The sequence below is a fragment of the Liolophura sinensis genome, chromosome 1 (assembly GCF_032854445.1).
Source record: "Liolophura sinensis isolate JHLJ2023 chromosome 1, CUHK_Ljap_v2, whole genome shotgun sequence".
Lineage (NCBI taxonomy): Eukaryota > Metazoa > Mollusca > Polyplacophora > Chitonida > Chitonidae > Liolophura > Liolophura sinensis.
In genome coordinates, this window is record NC_088295.1 from 46,872,006 (window position 1) to 46,893,876 (window position 21,871).

Genomic DNA, 21,871 nt, shown 5'->3' on the forward strand with positions numbered 1-21,871 from the left:
TGAATAAAGCGAAATATCCGTGAAACATTTTTATCTTTCCATTGCATTTAAATGCGAACCCGGCTTAGCCTACAGAGTCTCCTCCCCTAGACGAGTTCTCTTGTGCTCAACTTACCTCACCCTTCCTTCCGGGATCTCGTTACAAGCAAGCAGGCAGACATATCGCAATTCTGTGAGATCACTAGAGAGTTTTCTTCCTTACTTCTTTAATTTATCCCCAAAGTCTTGTCTGAGATACTCCCCAAGATGACGGGCGGAACGATCAAGCTGTACATGAGCAGTGTTTCGAGCAGCCAAGAGGTAAAACATTAAATAATAAAATCGACCAACAAGTCACCGTAACGGGAAGTTAGTTGAAATGTCATTTTTTGCTTCTTCACAGGCGTCAATTTCCTTTGACATGAGTTGTACTGTTCAAATGAACTTTGGGGCATTTTACAGAGGTTTGGCTTTTACACAAAACTTCAATATTCTGTAGACCCTCAAATGAATTTTACTGTTACAGTTACCTTGAGTATTTTATCACATTGGTTGCGAAACAAAATGAACTGTTAAACGCGCTAAGCGTCAACAAATAAGGAAAAATTGACTCTAAGGTAATACACTGGGAAATTTTTGGATTCTTTCAAATGTTATAAACAGGTGTTGTCACATTATAGAGTGAAAAAGGATATGCTCATCGTCATTCAAATTTCAGTTTCCAATAGTTAAATAATACCATTGCAGAACTACAGATGTTATGCATCACAACATAAATTGATAATGACAAATTTTGTACAGTACGTAGTGTATCTCTACCTAGGAAGAAAGTGTTTTAGTACATAGTACATTATTTATATTACATGCAGTATATATAATGCTATACAGAATTGAATAAGGCTTAAATTGTACTGTAAATTTAGATTTGAGTTGAAGTTTTATATATTTACATATATATGTTTGTTGCTTTTTCTTACCATTAATGATTATACAGTTTGCTGATATGTTGTGGTCAACAGAGACTTCCGTATGTTTATTTCCTGATGCATGTATATTAGTTTAACTTTTGAACTGATAACATACATGTCTGTCCTTTTCAGCTTCGTCACCAACAACAGCATATCATCAATATTTTAGAAAGCCTTAAAATTAATTTTGAGAAAATTGACATCACTGATCCAGCAAATGAAAATGAGAGACGTTCATGAGAGAAAACAGTGTGGCACTTCATGAAGGAAAGGTGCCACTACCTCCACAAGTGTTTAATGATGAGACCTATTGTGGGGTGAGTTAGAGTCTTGATTGAAAACAGGGTGGGAAGAAACCTAAAAGAAATAATGTGTTATGAATGTGGAGTAGGCAAACCCTATCTAGGCTCTTTAGAAGGATGCTACACCCTTTCCTTATTTTGTCTAGCATGATATTAATTGATAGACAGTGGACATTGCCTCTCTGCCCCATTTTGAGAAATGTATGTTGGCACCCTCCCCGCTTTGGTATCTAGCTGGGTGTGTGATTAGGGCTCTGATGGTTAAGGATAGGATTGGCTGCTAGGAAATATGCTGAATGACTTTTTTTTTTTTGCATACTGCACATTGTAAACTTCTGAAGGACTGCCGTAGATTTCATTTGAATATGTTGGCTGTTTGAGGTGTAAATTAATTTATGATTTGTGTATTATGTTTCCACATACACATATGTTGTTAAAAGGTGTATGATATTGATAAAGGAGTATAAATTCAATTGTAGTTCTTTTCATGGATATTCTTTCATACCATGCTGGTAAACTATTAATAGTATAAAGTATGTACGGTATACATATATAAATATATATCTTTATGTAACTTTCTAATATTTCTGACATTTACAGAACTACGACAAGTTTACAGAGGCCATCGAAAATGATGAGATTCTGCAATTTTTGAAATTAGCAGAGAAGAAAGAAGTGTCACAAGCAGAAGTCACTGTCACTGGGGTAAGTTTAAACACATCTGACAAAATAAATTCTGATGTTTGTTTAAAAGCATACTCTGAAGGTGCTCTTGTAGCCTGATAAACAAACTCTTCACATGACTACCAGGGAACACTGATACATAGTCATTTAGGGTCGGGAAACACCCACTGTCAGTTAAATCCTTACATATGTGCTCATACATCGTAGTGCCCTATTCCAAAATAACGAGCGGTTATTGAAGTCTGTGGTGATATTTCTATAAAAAATAATTGTATAAATTTGAATTAATAAGGGATATAGACCATTCCTTGATCATATATCTCAGCATTACTGATAAACTGTTATTATTAAAGATATTGGCTATTTTAGAGTATGGCTTATCTCCTACGTACTTTTTAATATTATAGATTAATTGAATGTGAAAACAATGGATACAGTATGTAACTTTGTAGGCAGTCAGTGCATACAGGAGAGATATCAGTCAGATGATGAGGTTCAGGTCACACATTACAGTACAAACACATTGTTTTACATGTACTTGCATGTTTTGAGTCATGTATGGTTTGGGTTTTGAGATTATTAATTTGTACCTGTATCTGTGTTCAGGCGTTCCCAGCCCCTCAGTAGGTCAATCAACAGATGAATCATATGAAATTTGGGCTGTACGTTACTTTATGAACACAATACTGTCACATACACATGCATGGAGTGTTAATGGTAATCATGTGTATTTTACAATCTTGATTTTGTCATCAGTATATGTGTGGTTAGCTGTTCCCAGTCAGTCAATCAATCAAACAACTCTTATTTCCCATGTATTTAGGAGGAGGAAGAAGAGAAAAAAGACAAGGTAACACTGTTGTACCCGCATGGTGTGACCGCATTGTGCACCCTGACATTTATATACTTGTATCATTATATCTCTAGCTCATTGTCTGCTAGCGTTACCATGATCAGTGTTCATAGTAGAATTGAAAGGCCCATCTAGAGGCGCTGTATTTAATCAACTGTTTCTCTCAAATTTTACATCTGGAGCCTGTATTAGTCATGTCTTATCCATTAAAAAGTTTCCCAGAATTTGATTACACCAAATTAAAGGCAAAGAACACACTTGCATGATGTACATGTCAGATAAAATTCCATTAAGTAGTGTTTGGGGAAAATAGTTTGATTTATTTTTTTAGACTATTTTTCAAACTGGTAAAATACATTTAAAACTGTGGATTCTACTGTGGTCTTTTCTGACCATATAGGAACCAGTGATGTCACTTCAGTTTTTTGCCACTGGACACACGTAGATTGTTATATTTCATCATTCAAAATGCTTCGTCATTTAGAGAAGTTCAAGTCAAAAATATTGCTGTGATGTCACTGACGTCATCTGGGTGCAAACAGACCACCATAGAATCCAATGTTTAAATGCATTTTAATCGGTGAGACAAATTTTAAAAAATAAATCAAACTATTTTCCTGGACAGTGTTTAATGATCTGTCATCTGAAAAATACCTTCTATTAGTATTTTCTTTGTCTTTAAACAGTATGGCGCTAGATGAATGGTTGACAGTATGCAATTTTCCATTATATTTTAAGAAGGAACATTGGACTATTCCAATGTAAAATGTGAGAAAAACGCATTGTCAGACACCTATGATGGCAGAGAAAGTGCGTTAAAGACAGGCTTCTGCTTGATCGGATAATGTGATTGAAAGCCCACATTTTTTCTGTGATGTTTGCTTATAATTGTATGTGCCATTTAAGAATACTTCCTCTCATTCACAACCATCCTTAATTGTATATATTGTATTGTATACAAGTTCATGTATTTTGAAAGTTGAAAGCAGAGTGCGTATCAAGTATTGTGTGTTGAAAGTCTTAGTTGCTATCTTTGTGACATCAACATTCTAAAGATGCATTATAAAGTTACTGTGTATTTTATGACTGATCTGTCAGATTGGAAGCTGTAATTACATATGACAGATCATTCGGAACAGGACAAATGCACGTAACCTATTTCATCTAATTTTTGGGACACCTGGTCTGCTTATTTTAACCAGTATATATGGTATTGTAGCAGGAATATTGAGTTTCTTTTTTCTCATATGGTTAGACCATCTAATGAACAACATACTCATATTTTTACTTTCCCAAAAGGTGGTTAAAGAAGTGTAATATTCTACTTTTGACACTAATATCTATCCAAAAAATTAGAAGAATTAGGGTATGTATTTGAAATGTATTGGTGCACTTCTTGTGTAAACTAACATTGGCATTGGCATGTACATATTAATTTAGCAGGAAATAGTTGGACATGTGTGTTGTGTATGTAATATGTCTGTTACATCGTCCCATCATTTCATTTTTGTTCCGTGACAGGGTACTGTTCCTGATGACTCATTGTTTTAAAGCATGTGATCAAGTAAACATTTGTAGTTTTTTTTACAGCATGTATGTACAGCTGCATTTTTGGTATCCTGTCAGTGTTGTCTTGCGGTGTTCTTCTCTGGCCGTACGTGGGAAGGTCTGTCAGAAACCTGCCGATGGTCATGGGTTTCCCCGTGGCTCTTCCACCGTAAGGCTGGCCGCTACCATATAAGTGAAATATCCTTGAGTACAGCGTAAAACATTTATCAGATAAATAAATAAGTTTGTCATACACTGACTGTGCAGCCATGTAGCACTGACATGTGAAAACTTTATAGTTATACCACGTGCTTGAAGTTTGATAAAAACATGTCATTTGAAATTAGTTAAAATTAGTTAAGGACTTCAAAAGATGCGAAAATTCACAATATTGAATTTGAATGCCATAAAGCTTGTGACATGGAATAAATTAGCATTTCAGGAATGTCACAATTTTTAAAGAGGCTTAGGTGAACTGACTCTCACAGATTTGGTAGGTGCCAACAGCACCTTTGAACCGACAGACCAGAAAGTGTGATATATATGCTTGGTTAACTGTATTTCCACACCGTGCATATAATTATTATTATTATTATTATTAAACACAGTCTGAGGATATTTTTGTCTGTTATTAATTTCTGTGTTGCAAGAAGCAGTTTAAAGAAAATACACTGTTTAGTGGAGGAGAAAACATGATGTAAAGGTCATGCAAAGGACTATAACTCTGTTTAAAAAGTATGAGTACTAATTGAACAAAAAAAACTTTTTAAATATTCTGATGGTTAAGGTGGACTTCATGGGCCAATATACTGTATAATGATGTTTTTTCACGTAATTGCATTTTTGTGAGACCTATTCTTGTAATATATGTATATATTAAACATATAAAAAACAGCTTATAACACACATTTCATGAAAAAAATATATTACAACCTGAACATTTAATTGCACTAAAAAAAATTATAAGAATTATGGTAGTGCTCATATTTTCTTCGCATGGCCCTTTCTTCATTTTTTTATTTTTCTCCTCCTTTAAAGAGCGCATTTTTTAAAAATTGCTTCTTGCAACACAGAAATTAATAACAGATAAAATATCTTCAGACTAATAATGTAATGGTTAATATGTATAGTGTTGAAATACAGTTAAGCAATTTGTTTACAGGTATTTACACACATTTCGATAAAAAAAAATATTACAACCTGTATATTTTAAAAAAAAGTTATAACAGTTACTGTAGTGCTCATGTTTTTAGGTAACTTCATGGTTGTTCTAATGAAGCTTACCTGATTTTTTTTTTTTAGTTTCCCTCCTAAAGTCAAGTGTACATGTTTCATTGATTATTGTTTTACGCTAGTCTCAGTTCATCCATTGGTATTAATCTAGTATTGGTACATAACCGAGTATTAGTACTTAGTACTTAATTTTTCACCTGTAGTTTTGTATGCTAGTTTACCTATGTCATATCTGTCCCTTAGTTTGCATGTGACCTTCATTTCACAAAGGGAGCATGATATATAAACTTTCATGGTTACCTTGACAAATTTTGATGAGTTGTCAAATGTCTGAAATCTTGGGTTATCTGTCTCTTATTAATTGCCCAATTTCTTAGACCAAAGAAGAAGAAGGTGAAGAAGAGAAAGATGCAGAAAAGGAAACAAAAGATGAAAAAAAAGCCGAGAGTGAAGATGAAGAGAAGAAAAAGGAAGAAGACAAAAAGCCTGAGAAAGATGAAGAGAAGCAGGAAAGTGCCATGGACAGGTTGAAGAGAATGAGAGGTGGAGATGATGAAGAGGAAGAAGATAAAGAGGAGAAGAAAGATGAAGAAGAGGAAGAAAAGAAAGAATCACCAATGGAAAGATTAAAAAGCATGAGAGGTGAAGATAATGAAGAAGAAGAAGAGAAGAAAGAGGAAGAAGAAGAAGAAGAAAAGAAAGAATCACCAATGGAAAGATTACGGAGGATGAGAGGTGAAGATAATGAAGAGGAGGAGAAGGAGGAAGAGAAGAAAGAGGAAGAAGAGGCGGAGAAGAAAGAGAATAAGGCAGAAGCCGAGGAAGAGAAGAAAGAATCTCCAATGGAAAGATTGCGAAGGATGAGAGGCGAAGATAATGATGAGGAGGAAAAAGAAGAGGAGAAAGAAGATGACAAAAAAGATGACAAAGATGATGACAAAGATGAAGAAAAGAAAGAATCACCTATGGAACGTTTGCGCAGAATGAGAGGAGGGGATAATGAAGAGGAAGAAGAGAAAGAGAGTGAAGAAAAAAAACAGGAGAAGGGAGATGAAAAAGATGAAGAGGGTGAACAGAAGGAGACTTCCATGCAAAGATTAAGGAGAATGAGGGGAGAAGAGGAGGAGGAGGAGGAGAAAGAAAAGGAAACAGAGAAAAAGAAAGAGGAAGAAGAAAAGACAGAAAGTCCCATGGAACGATTAAGAAGAATGAGAGGTGGAGATGATGAAGAAGAGGAAAAGGAAGAAGAAGAAAAGAAAAAGGACAAACCAAAAGAGGATGAGAAGAAAAAGGATGAGTCGAAAGAAGAAACGGAGAGTCCTATGGAACGCTTGAGAAGAATGCGAGGTGGTGGAGATGATGATGAGGAGGAAAAACCTGAAAAAAAAGAGGAAAAGACTGAGGAGAAAGAAGAAACAAAGGAAGAACCAAAAGAAGAAAAGAAAGAGGAGCCTAAGGAAGAAGAAAAGACAGAAAGCCCCATGGAAAGACTGAGAAGGAGAAGAGGTGGTGGAGATGATGATGAAAGTGAAACAAGCAAAGATAAGGAAGAAGACAAGCCAAAAGACGATGAGGAGGATAGATTTGCAGCGAGGCGTAGACAAAGACAGGGAGACGAGGAAGAGACAAAAAAAGAAGAACCAGAAGAGGATAGTTTTGCTGCAAGACGTCGTCGAAGAAGGGGTGAAGAGGAAGAGCCAAAAGAAGAAGAAGAAGATAGTTTGGCAGCTAGGCGTAGACGGAGAAGAGGAGAGGAAAAAGAGGAAGAAAAGAAGGAGGAAAAGGCTGAAGAGGAGGAGGAAGATGACATCTCTAGAAGGAGACGAGAACGGCGAAAGAAGATGGAGGAGGCAGCAGCTGAAGAAAGTAAAGCAGAGGAAGAAGACGATAGTGCAAGGCGCCGACGAGAGAGGAGACGGCGCACAGAGGAGAAGGCTGATGAAGAGGAGGATGAGACAATGAAGAGGATAAGAGAGAGACGTGCCGCCAGGCGACGAGCACAAGAGGATTAGCCTAGTGGAATGTGATAGTCAGGAACCGCGAGTCATGGTAATACAACCCTGAGTCTGGTGTGCAGTGAGCTAACAGTGATGAAGAAAGTCACTAACAGCATGACAAAACAAGCTGGATGATATTCAGGCTTTCATTTTCAATCACTGGATCTGAAATTTTGACACCATTGCAATGACGTGTTGTCTGAAACACCGCGTACGTAATGGTGACAGTGAAAATTAACAGCATGATGAGTTTTTTTGTGGTTTGTTTTCCAGGCATTGCTGATCATATCCTTACAGAACAGTTTCAGGAATTTTACCAAGAGTAGAATGGTGTGCTGTGTGATGGAACTTTCTTGAACTCTTTGAAGTTTCATTTTGTGTTTAAGGAAAACTGTGCATGGGTGTGTGCTTAGGCTGTATATATATTTATATATATGCTGCATTTCTGATTCATATTTATGTGATGTTTACTTTACAGGAATGATTTAAACATCAGTTGTTTTCTGGTGTACCAGAGACTGTTATTTATACTTACCTCATACTTTATAATAATTATTCCTTTCCTTGTGTGTGCCAAAAGGAAAGATTCCTTTGTCATTTTGATGAGAAGCATGATATTATGTAAATATACCACGTGCTATTTTTTGGTAATAAAAATAAATTCTCTGCAACATAAAAATAGAATATTTTTTCAGTTTAACTGTATTGTATTTAGCCTGTGTTATTAAGACAGATATAAGGTATTTCCATAGTTTTGTGGGTAAACCTCCTGATTTGGTGTTTGTGTTGAACTTTTTATAATAGCTTTAAATTGGTTGCATCTGTTTGTGTGTGCTTTTGTGTGAGCTGTAGCTTACAACATACCATGGGTTTGTGTAATGTGCACCGTTAGTTGTTGTAAATCTGTACACACATAAACAGCAGCTGGACATTCAGATGTGTGCCCCCTCCCTCCCCTATGCCACCAACCCCGCCCCTTCCTGCAAACCCAACCCCTTGAGGTTTTAATAGGAATGTAGTTAGTATTTCTGTTATGTGGGACTAATATAATATTAGTCCCATCAATTTTAACTGATAACCTTCACAGAGTAGAGTACAGTGGCTAACTTCAACAAATGACACGTTTACATGATTCATTATTTCAGTTTTAGGGTTTGAATAAAACTGAAATATTGAATCCTCTGTCATGTTGCATGATCTGTAGAAGTTGATAGGCTTGCTGTTTTCATATCCCCTATGCGCTCTACAAAAACATAATATTTACAGCTCGGTATACATCCTGTAGCCAAGTGTCACACTGCAGCCTAATTAGCTGTAAGCTCACAGTGTAGGGTTCACAGGAAATGGGTTTTAGATCAGTTCCATGCAAGCGATCAATGTCCTTTAAGCACTTTGGAATATTAGCGTTTTCCTCACTTCTGGCCGGCACCTATAGCACAGTTGGTAGATCCAGGGTCAATCCTGGGTCGATTCACACTTTATACCTTAAAAGAGGCAGTTGTAACTTCCTCACTTGGCATTCAGCATGAAGGGTATAGCGCAACGACTGGTTGACCGTATCAGTATAATGGCTCGGGCGGGGCAGCTTACTTGCCTTGGGTAAGGTGTCTCAGTGAAGCAGCACTAGATAAAAGAGCAGTGGAAATCTTTCCTGTAACAAGGAGGCACTTTACATGCACTCTAAAGACTCCTTCGTCATCATATGACTGAAAAATTGTTAAGTATGACATTAAACCTCAAGCACTCGCTCACTCACTTTTGTCACTTGAACATTTGAACATTATGGTAGTCATAGCCCTGTTTTAAGTTTTGTTGGTTCAGTTTTTATTATTATTATTATTTTTTTAATACAAATTCGTCATCAGATGTGTCATATCTTTGAATTTCTTACATGAAAAGGTTCTAGACTTCAACTTTTTGAAGTTCATATTAGAAACATGTATTCCATTGTATCTTGAAAGGAAAATTTCGAAACAGAAACCAAACCAATTGCATTCAAGTAACTGCAAGGTCTTAAATGTAACATGGCAGTTTATAGAGGTACATGGCACACAAGTTTCCAGACATTAAAACACCTTAGAGAGGGACATAGTGTTGTGACCAGATCGCCCGACATTAAATATCACACCGCTACCACTAGGATTCAATATGGTATTCCAGATTTAACCTGATAAAATGTTAGCAACCTTTCTCATCCAAAGCCTCTGAAAATATGCAGAGTAACAAAATCTGTGCTCTTTAATTAGTGTATTTTAAATAGTTGTATTTTCAGAATTTTGTTAAACTGTATTGATTTTCAGCCTTATCTTGGAATTAGGGGAGAAAGAAGCAGCTTAGCCAACAAAAAAAAAATTGAATTATGTGTAATATGGTTTTATATACACACTTGTCACATTTTGTATAATCTTTCATTCGTTGGTAACTCAAGAAATCAGACATTATCAGCCACTTGGGAATATTGAACGAAGGCAAGAATTGGGGGGGGGGGGGGACGAGAATTCAGTTCGATGGAGACAGTTTGATTGATTATCAATTATTGCTCAACAAAGGGACTTAACTCCGATGTTGAATTCTGTCTGAAGCTGAGACTTGATGAGGATGTTGCTTGCACCCTTGAGAGAACTAACATGTTTTTTATGTCACCTTAAATTTAGCGTGTGCCGTTAAACATGTAGTGATTTCTTAACAAACTTAGCCGTAGTGCAATGTGTTTTACTAACCATGTTGATGTTGGCATGCGATATTTCAGGGGAGAACAGCAGAGGAATTTGACAGCAGTAATCCCGCACAGGTGAAGATCAAGTAACCCTTCTCACCCCGTCCACTGCATGCCCACTGTACGCAGGCCTGCTGCAAAGCAAAGCTAATCTCTCTATCTGTGGATGTGTTTATTGTTATAATGATCCTTGTGTATGTGTCATTACTTTACTTTGACAGGGTTAAGGCCTCCTCCAAGCTACTTAAATGTTTGAGAAAGCCACAAATTTCCATCAAAATAGTGGAAGGAGGTTGTTTTGTTTGAAAAAAATATGCTGTTAATCATTATACTTTGCTGAGGGTTTGACAGGGAAAAATGCACATTCAGAAGTACACACTGACTGTAAAATAATTCTTTTGATGCCAACTCTTTATGATCAGAAATGTAAGGTCCATCTAGCATTTTGAAATACCATACAGAAAGAAATAAAAATTCCTTTAGAATGTTAGGGAAAGCTTATCTTTAAAGAAAACCAAGATTGTAAAGGGACATCAAATTACTTCCTAGTTTAAATCTCAACAGGGTGCTTAATTGAGTGACAACAGAAAAGAAAGAAAAGGATTTTTGTGGTTTTCTTGTACAAATGAGAGTATATTCTGTCTTCAATTTGTTTCATCTTTCATGTCTTCTCTTAAATTCTGCATCGAATTGTGGTTGAATTCAACAAGATTTCAAAAAAAACCTATGAGCTTTGTTTGCATTGTTCAAGCTTTGCCCAAATGTTTAGCAACATGGCATATTTTGCATGTATGTGTTAAAGCCTCAGGCTGTGTGCAGTATACGCTCTGTGTTATGTTATGTGTTAAAGCCTCAGGCTGTGTGCAGTATACGCTCTGTGTTATGCATGTGCACGTGTGTATTTTGTAACACTGTCATGTAATTTGCTTCAAATGGATACACCCTTGTATATGAACCATTACGCATATATCAATGAAATGGGCACACCTACGACAATATATGTTATTAAAGAGTGTTTAAATGGGGTGTCTGTTAGCCGTACTTGTGATGTCCTGCTACCCACAAGGCTTCTCCACTGCTACACCCAGTGAACTTGACGTACACAACTTTCAAAAGTCTGCTAATGTACATGTAATCTTGCTCTGGAGGTTTGCATGGCCATGCCACACTCACTGCATTTGAGTATTCTACAGTCAAAATATGCTACAAGTTGTAGAAAATGTTAACCGTACGGTGACAATTTACCGTATGTGCTCCACAATGGCATATGGCTGCTTCATATGTTGTGAATGTGACGCATTCCTATTTTGTGAATGTGGCAGATTCCTATTTTGTGAATGTGGCAGATTCCTATATTGTGAATGTGACAGGTTCCTTTGGTATGTTACCGGTACATGCAGTTTTAAGCTATGGTTTTATGTCATTTCTTCAATCTTCTTGCATGATTGTGAATGACAGCAAGTTGTGGTGTATACAGTACAAGGGTGTTTATATATAATGCATATATCTATATATATGTGTAGATATATATGTATGTAGTTTGTTTCATCAAGACACAGTCTCTTTTTTTTTTAAGTGTAAGGCCTAGATTGAGGTAGGTCTGGCATGCGACTTGATGTCTACTGCTTGAGGTGTTGTCTGTTGATATTGATATTTTGATATTTGATATCAAAGTCAGGTGCATGTAGCTTGCATAATTAAGAACAGGTACATGTATCATCTCTTGGGAACAATTAAAAGTCTTGTGCATGTGACTTGTAGGAGCATAATTATTATAAAGAAAAAGTGCATGTATCTTCTCTTCAAACCTATTTAAATCTGGTGCATTTAGCTTGTATTTTAGTATCAAATAACAAGTACGGTACATTTTATAATAGGTTGGTTGATTTGTATAAAAACATTAAGAAAAGTTTATTTTTAATCAATTTATCTTACATTTGAAGGGTAAGAAATTCAACAAAGAAAAAAATCTGTACATGTACACTATCCTCTTGGAGTTCGCAACTGTATGATTCCCATGTTGTATCGCTCTTGCAATATCACGAGTTCAAATCCCACACCATGCAAAGAGGCCTTAGTAACAAATTGTTTTTTTTTTCCACTGATTTGCAGTGTTGTAAAGACATAAAATTTCCAGTCCATAAACTGAACCACAGTAGTATATGAGTATGAGTACCACTGAGTATGATCTTACAAAATGATTATTAAAAACATAAAACTGAAATTACTTTTATGTTTGTTTTCTTTTTTTCCCCCCATAGGAGAAGGAGCACAATGGAGATGGAGACTGAAGCCTTATGACAAAAGAGATAACACCAATGACATCAAAATATGAGACAGTGTTAAAGGCCAGATAATGGGGCTGCTTAACCAAGGGACCCAACTTCGAGCAGTGACAATATATAGAGAGAGTATACAGCCATCAGTATTCCATCATGACCATATGAAGCATTATTCATTATATTGCAAAACAAAAAAAAATTACATACATATATATATATATATATATATATATATAGGAATAGCCTGTAGGAATTTTGCCATTTTGTTTTTGATATCGTGGTATTTTTTAATGCAGATTATTTTGTGAAGGAAATTTTTCTTTTATAGTCTGTTATTCTGTCTTTAAATAGCGACCGATTTTGAAACCAGGTATACATGAATCAGTGGTTTTCTAAATTTAATATTCTTCACAAGTAAATTGTTTACTTTCTTCTTCCAGCACGATTTGAGGAAACAAAACTTTGGTGACATCTTTCGTTCTGAAGTTGATGGCTTAAATTCTCTGAAATGTAGACGTCAGTACAGTACATAAAATGTTGTTTTGCATTTATTTTTGTACAGATACATATATTTGTTAAAGTCTTTTTTTTATATAGAGATTACTGATGGAGTAATGATTATATGTGCAAGTTTAGGTTGGTGTAGGGTTAGGATTAATTCATAAGTTTAGAAAGACTTTTTTTTTTTAAATAAATATAATTCTTTTTTTCTATAGTAAACTGCTAACAATACAGTATCCATCCAAATATATTGTCTGCTCAATACCATCTGGTTGGTCCCATTTTTATAGTTTTTCATAGAAAATACACTATCACTACTAAATACATTAATTATGTATGGTCTCACTTTGCAAAATATGGCCAGCTCTTGGGTGTGGAATAATGTGACACTGCAGCCTCTTGCTATCATGAAGTCAATTTAGAGACGTGACTATAATATATACATTTGCTATAGCTACATCTAATATATGAACATTAAAAACTTATCAGCAGATACAAGCAAAACAGCTCGATATTATATGTATGTTGAAAATTTCTGTAATCTTTTTTTTTGTGTTGGGGAGGGGAAGTGGGTGGGGGGGGGGTATAACTGATGGAATTGTGGTAGCACCTGTCCCAAGCTATAAAAGCTTTGCTTACTTGGTGAGAGTGTTGATTATCAGTATGTTTTTAGGACTTGTTCTACGTGCTTGACTGTCATTTCTGTTTGTAAGTGTGGGTCCTGCCTTATCTCTATGACGGCGCCAGATCATTGTTATCTCCCTTGTATTAAAGGACAAGGTGATTTTGAACTAGATAATGTGACCTTTGACTGCAGACATGTATGGGCATTCTGCCAACTTTCACTGCCTCAGCTTTTCCCATGAATTGTCTCAGTCATTTTAACCATATACCAGGTTGAGAAATTTTTTCAGTGTACATGTACTAGTAATTTTATGAATGAATAAAATTCTGGGTAAAAGTTTGTGAACTAACATTGCAAGTAAAACGTGGCACACTATAGTTACATGTATATTGTACCTGTGTAGCTTTTGATTTACTACTCTGCTTGTATTTTGTCTTTGTATGTAGCTGGCAGGTTGTAGGTGATTACAGAATCTAATTAATATTAACATATAATTAATAACAAATTAAATGAACAGAACAACTTGGCACCTAAGCATATGACTTACTTTAGAGATTAGTATTTTGGAAATTTATATACATTCTGTGAGAATTACTGATGTACACTACATGTACTATGTCTGTGGTATTAAAAGTTACATGAATTAAGATTAGTGAGTGAAAAAAAGGTGAAATTCTTAACTGAGTACACCATGTTTGTGAAATGGTTAGTGATTTAAACATATTGTAAGAATTCAGTTAATGTGTAACCATCTTAGGCTTTATATGTATTTAAAGGGTAACAATGGTACATATACATGCATTTCAGTGTATGTAAAACTGATATTTTGTAGGTATTTTATGAAATGTTTAGTTTTTTTTGTTGGTCACAAAATGTGCTCTGAAACAATTGTTCTGTTATAGAGATATGTAAATTTTTCTTGTTTTTTTTTTGAATTTTCAATTGGTGTTAAAATGTTATGATTTTTGTTTTCTTTAGTCATGAATCGAATTCTAATGCCCGTTTCTGTATCGTCAAGGAAAAACTTGGTTAATATGGTGGTGAAAACCAGGTATCTTAATGTGACATCAAAGACCTTTAACAAGCAACATCTATTGTCTCTGATAACAACATCCTTTGGCTCTGATGTCTTCAGCCATTTCTAAAGACAAAATGCTTCAATCAGGTTACAATATAAAGGCAATGTGAAATTCTTCCAACTCCGGGAATACTGCAAAATAAGGTGTTTATTTTTTTTTTTGTTATCCCTTAATAATAAATTTAAAAAAAAAAATGAAATGAAAGTAATTTTTTAATGATTTTCATGTATGTTTTTTTTTATTATTCATGCTAGGCTTATTAATATAGGTAACTTCAAGTAAACTTTTTAACACCTTTTAGGTATTTTTATGAAGTGTTGGTTGTGGATTGCTAGCTGATAATCATTGCCTAAACATTTGATGAACAACACATTGTTGGCTTCTCTAAAGGCTTTGAGTATCTTTTACATATTGTTACTTATGTCATAATCATTGAATTTGTTAAATACTAGCAAAGTTGCTTCTCTTGTGCTTGCCCGACAGCCTTTGTACTAAATATAGCAATTTGTGTAGAACTTCTCTTTTTTGTAATGGCTTAGTGTATTTGCAGCCAGTGTGGCTCGGTGGCAGGACTGCTGATGCACAAGTTTCAAGTTCAATTCCATTCTTGACAAGGACATTTTCAAGATCCACAAGATGCAAGCCCACAAATAGTCTGCATGAGAAAGTTCACCATAATTTGCCAAATGTCTGTTGTTTACCCCAGGCACTCTGGGTTTCCTCCATGCATGAAACTGATCATTATTGTTTCATTTGAAAATACTCTTGCCATTAAATGACAACAACGTAAATTAAAGCTGTTACATTCCTTATTTTACAGCGATACTGGTGACCAAGCATCAAAGCCCAATCGGATGTCAAATAAGAAAAGACTGAATAAAGTAATGCACTGAACTAATTTGCCATGATCAGAAAAATTAATTACGCTGTGGAAAACATCTGTTCACCAACAAATGCTAACACACATAACAACGAATAGCTTTATTCATCTGCCGAAGTACATAAACAGTGGAAAATTCAACACATTCAACCTGCATGTACAAATTATAAAGGTATTACAAAAACAGGCAACACGGAGAGAAAGCATGACAAAAATGGAAAATAATCAACTGGATCGAGTAAGGCCTTGACGATCACCGCACCTGCTTAAGTACGAACATTGCAGGTTGCTCGACATATGCATGGTGTGCAATCACCCCACTCTTAGCGTCCTATCTGGTTTGCTTGGGCTTAGTTCAGTTTTGAGAAGGGGCGAGGACAGAGTGCATGGATAGGTGACAGTAAATCTTAGGAGCCTATAAAGATATGAAACTGTGGTCAAAATAGTTAGAAGGAATAAGCGGTGTTGTGTGTTGTTTTCTTTCCAAAAGATCCTCAGTTCAAAGTCATGGCTTACGGTTTCGTAGTTGGTTTTCTGTGCCCGTCTGTTCCTTATGGGCATATATGGTCTAGACTTGAAAAGAAATTGGAAACCGCAATATTCCTTTAACGGTTGAATTTGGCCTATTAAGAGTTACATTTTTTGGGCTCATCATGATTCAAGGTACATGTGTGGATAGAGATTGTTGGTATATTTGGCCATGGTTTTGGACTTTCATTTGTGACAGCACGGGGTACGGGGGAATGCTGTCGGCGATTGCTGAGAATTACCCATGATGCATTGCGAACAGGGCTCTCTACGTGTAAACAACGTCTGTTGATAGCTGTGGAGGGGGAGTTGTTCATTTCTCGGTTTGAGTGACAGACAGCCGACCTATGGGGCAGGTTACCTGCAGCACATGTACAGTAATAGGGCCTACACAGTTACCTCCAAAGTCTATGTTAAATGCACAGGCTTAGCCTATATTTCTATTTCTGAAGCACAGAGCTGTTATTTTAACACTTCTACTCCTAGCGAGAAAACTAGAGATCGTAGTTCAAATCCGTCGGCATGGACCAGGAACCACATGTCTTTAGCTACAATTTGGTGCAAGTCTCAGATTTGTAGCTTTCGTAGTTTTCGAATTACATGCCACTGAAATTAAGTGACTGGAAAATGTTTTTGACCATATTTTAAAAAGTTATAAAAATATGCAAAATCCGAAAGCAGATTCGGAATCAGCGTTGCCAATTACACCAGATTAAATGAAAACATTGTCAAAATTAGACACTTTTTATGACGTCGTAACTGATCAGTTGCTAGCTTCCAAAGTTTTCCATGCCTGTCCGAGATTTATTCAAACTTGTTCTAACCGTGATCACTCTACAAGTAAATCAAATTTCAAAAGAATCCGTTCGTTGGTTCTTGAGAAGAAGATTTTTAAAGGGTTTGATCAAATCCAAGATGGCCATTGTCACGAGACCAAAGTTAACCAGAAACAGTCAAACTTTGCCTCGTAACCTTTTTCCAAAAATCACCACATTTCATCAACATTCAATGAAAACTTTTCTTTTTACAGCTCTTAAACCTTTCAAAAAGCTTCCAAAAAAAAAAAATACGGAAGAAAAATAAAAAAACTCCGAACGTTTAACAGGTGTCCCAGCACTGCGTGCTAGGCCACTTAAATATAAATGAATTTTGTTGACTGGATTAGTGTTGAGTCATACTGCTCTGCGAAGATCAGAATGAATGGTCTGCTTTGTACTTATATGTTCATTGTTGATCCCAGAGGAGCAACACGACCACCTTGTTAAGTGACGGCCTCTAAGGCTAAAACTGTAAGGTCCCGATTCACACCGTTATAATTGGGTCTGGCCTGATAGTTTATAATCAGCAACACTGGTAGGGCCTGCTTCCATGACTTTCACTCAGCATGGTAACAGTGTATTTCTTCTACCTTTGGGCATGTTTGCAAGATGTTCATTCAAGCATATTCTGTGAGCATTACTCTATCTAGAGTGTTCTAACGTATATCTGTTATGAAGCCGCGAATTCGGCCAACCTAACTGGTGTAGTTTTGTCTCGTAAATAAAAATTTAAAAAGTGCATAAATTGGGGAACAGTCTGAGGAATTAGGGTACTGAACAACACGGCGCCAATGCTGGGGCATTTTGTACTACTGAAGCAACTATACATGTATAAATACATGTACGCCTACGGTACAAAACTTGATCTCGTACAATGATATACCGGTAATAGGACCAAATTAATGTTGAAACGGACAAAACCTTTCTGTTTCACAACCCCCCCCCCCCCCCCCAAAAAAAAAACAAAAAAAACAGCTGGTATTGGTTTGAGTCATCGCAGTGATTGGATATATCCTGTCACTACAAGCCATTCATGTTAAGATATCGCATCACCAACTAGGATAATCCCAATAAGTGTATACTCTCAAAAGTGTGAGGATTTATGTAATTTATGGATATCCCCCAATCCACGTCTTTGGTGGCCAGCATTACACGATGGGTCAGACAGGATGTTTGTGTGCTTCTGGGTTTACACATGTATCCCCAGAGACATAAATGCAGTCCTGAATACTAAATCAGACTGTGGAACATTCAGGAGACTGTGTAAAGGTATTATCATACTGGTTTATCTAACAATGCGAGGAACGCCGAATATCAGTAAATTTTATTCATACAAGAAATAAATTTCACAGGATGGTTGTCACTGCATTCATTTTGGTGCATTTAACAAGTCCGCTTCACAAATACATCTTCGAAACACCTACAGCACTATTATTACTGTGTTAAATAAGAAAAAATTTACATTTATTTATTTTATTTATTTCATTGGTGTTTTACGCGGTATACTTAAAAATATTACACTTATACGACGGCAACCAGCCTTATGATGGGAGGAAACTGGGCAGAGAACTTGAGAAACAAGTGACCATCCACAGGTTGCTGCAGACCTTCCTACATACAGCTGGAGAGGAAGCCAGCATGAACTGATTCAACTCACTGAGACCGCATTGGTGAGAGGCAGAAAATCTTCTACGAAATGTTTTAAAAGTGAAAACATAATATAACTAAAAACTGAACACAAATCATTGTTTAAATTATATTTATTCCAATCCATTTGTCAACAAGAAACTGGCTGGTATATATCTTTGCAGTCAAGTTACATCTTCATACAAACGCAGTACTGTGTAACTTGGTACAACTAAAAATTTGTCTACATTGAGGGCCTGTTCCTATACCATTAATGGAAAAGGCCTCTAAAAATTAAAGAAGGCGTCACTAAACAGACCACTTAAAACTATGCACAACTATACTTTCATTTATGTTTATAGATTTTGTGAAAAGAGTTAAAGGCATTCAAAGATTGGAATTCTAAGGTGGGCTTTACATCATATTATCAGAGTTTAGGAACTCTGACGTCACAGGAAGTTTTTCCACCTCTAATCACAACACTGAATGTTGGAATAACTCTTTTTACCCATAAGTAAAACATTATTGAAATAATGTTCTCGAAAAATTTTTTCTTCGGGTGAACATCCGGGGGAAAAAAGGTGATGTGACGTCAGTGTTCCTAACTAGCATCAGTATTGCAGAATGCCTTTTAGTAAAAATCTTCAAAAAAATCTGAAAAAATACATGAAAATATTTCTACGCATAGTTTTCAGTTGTCCCTATGATGAGCCGTACTTCATATTTTAGTTTTCTTGTACTTTTAAACAGACCTGTAATTATAAGGGCACGTAGTCTCAGGCTTTGCGTAGTTTCAGGGGTGGCATCTTTTTTTTTCTTCTCGTTTGTTTGAGCACAGGATTTAACCTACATTTCACCAAACATCTTCACAATCTGAAAGCTTTCATTCATACATTCAGTATTTCCCTTGACTGCACGAGTAGAAGAAAATGTTCCAAAACATGAGGCTCTGACATGCATCTGGCCAATATATGCCTTATCATCTCGCAGGTGTCGCACAACAAACAAAAGCACATGGCCTTCGATGTCTATGCTAGAATACGCCCAACTGAGCGAAATCGCGGATTCTGGTCATCTCGTGTGTTTTATATGTATTTTCACCCTTTTCAACATGAAACAAATTTACAAACGATTGCTGAAAAGTCAAGAATTTGCTGAATCCGTCTAAAGAGTAGAGAAGGTATGATTCATACATGAAACTCAGATAAGGCTCATTAAAATGCACCAAGCCCTAATTCTTCGAAAATTTGGGGCAGATATTAGTAGTGTTGGAAGTAGAATATTACATTTCTTTACCAGCCTTTTGGAAAAGCAAAGGTATGAATAGGTTGTTCATTAGATGGTATGAAAACTCAATATTCCTGCTACAATTACATATACACTGGCTAAAATGAGCGGACTAGGTATCCCAAATTTTAGAAGAACATGGTAGGTCATGCACATGGAAATGACTGAACCACTCAGCAGTAATCTGTTTTCCATCTGCAAGATTTCCAAATACAGAGGTCACTTTCACAAAACTTTGTGAATCAATGTTTCGTAACTTTTCTCGTAAATGACGTCGCCTTGTGACACTATAACCTAGACGTCTTTTACAACAAAAAGCTACGAGAACCGTGACTAATGAAGTTTTGTGAAAGTGGCCCAGACCTTCAGATTCTTACAATCGTAAGAAATCGGGGTCAGTAGAGAACGGTTTGCTCGCACAGTCAAGGGACATAACGAATGTATAGCATACACTCAGACATCATGAAGGTTTAACATGGATGGTATGAATTAGGATAGAGTAAAAGTACTGTTTTTGCTTTAGCATTTGTCTGCACTTATACAATGTACATCAGTTGCAGGAATTCTAACCGAGGTGAATAGCTGCTGACGATGCAAGAAGTAAAAGGATAAAGAGGTAGAGGGCAAACAACAGTACATATAAACACGTCCAAACAGGGGAGCACTTGGCAGAAGAAATGAGGAACACATCTTTGGGATACAGTTCATGTAATGCAAAATCCCACATCTCAACAAGAAGTTTCCTCAAACAACAGGAATCTAACAAGGTTCAAATCATGCTTGTGATTTTGTCTAACATGAGTTCTCATCTATGCATTAAGCAAAGGACTTCATTCCTACTTCTTAATGCCCATGATATAAGGAATCCTGTTTTTGACTAATCAACAGTTTATCTTCAAAAGTTCATCATATAAAAAAAAAATGAAGCATTTCAGTTTTACATTTACACTGCAAAGCGTAGACAAACCTAACGACAGGATTTTCAACTGTCACGTTGTAACCACTTGCAGCTAAATTTAAATCTGCACAACCTACTTCTTCAACCTTTTCAAGCAACCTGCAACCAACATCTTCAAACATTCTGAAAGAACTATGATGCGTAGAGAAATAATTTGCGCGGCTTTATGAAGCTTGCATCTTTAATAATGCAAGCACTTCATTTTAGCATCATTTTCACGATAATTTTATGCATGAATTCCACTGAAAAAATGTCCTTCAGACGTGGAAAAGGTGGAAGATTCCTAGTACATGTATTTTAAGTTCTGGCAGCCTAACATGCCAAGAAAACATAGTGGATTCAAACAGCAATTGCAGTAATACAACACACAGCAGCTAAATTGTACTTAACAGGCATGTTTTTAGATTTCCCACCATGGGTGCTCCCTGAACTGAACCCTGTGACAAAAAAACTACATGTACATCCGTAATCAAAAGTAAAAATATGTCTTAAGTCTGCCAATTCTGACTCCCATTACTAAGGATAGATAATACACTTAAATAACACCTTTCTCATGAATTATATTTTAACTTATCTTTTTCAGTATTTGCATTGACTACTATGACACCATTTACAGATAAAAGTTATCAGAAAGATAGATTTCCTAAGCATTTGTTTGAAATGGTGTCTATGTTGTACACGATGACAAGTCGCAACTATTAGATTGTCCTTTAGCACAATTCATGATATCCTCACATAACAGTATCCGCCTTTTCCAAATAAAACTATCTGCCTTCCCAATAACAGTATCCGCCTTCCCAATAACACTATCCGCCTTCCCAATAACAGTATCCACCCTTTCAAAAATAACATACTCATATTCCAATAACAATATCTGCCAATGCTCATTCCCAAAATGACAGTGTCTCCCATTCCAAAATGACAGTTTCTCCCATTCTACCTTTCCCAAATGAAAGTATCAGTCCTTTTCCAAACTATGTACAGCAGAATTCACCAAGTCACTAAAC

At 36.1% G+C, this 21,871-nt stretch overlaps 1 protein-coding gene across 1 annotated transcript; it reads left to right on the forward strand.

Annotated features, from left to right (window-relative positions):
* The first annotated feature begins 164 nt into the window (after positions 1-164).
* Positions 165-12,778, forward strand: LOC135462225 (trichohyalin-like). Its single transcript, XM_064739642.1, has 6 exons — positions 165-300; positions 1,080-1,264; positions 1,850-1,954; positions 2,757-2,783; positions 5,945-7,616; positions 12,542-12,778. The coding sequence occupies exons 2-5, from the start codon at positions 1,184-1,186 to the stop codon at positions 7,577-7,579; spliced, it is 1,848 nt and encodes a 615-aa protein (XP_064595712.1). The 5' UTR covers positions 165-300; positions 1,080-1,183; the 3' UTR covers positions 7,580-7,616; positions 12,542-12,778.
* Positions 12,779-21,871: the final 9,093 nt, after the last annotated feature.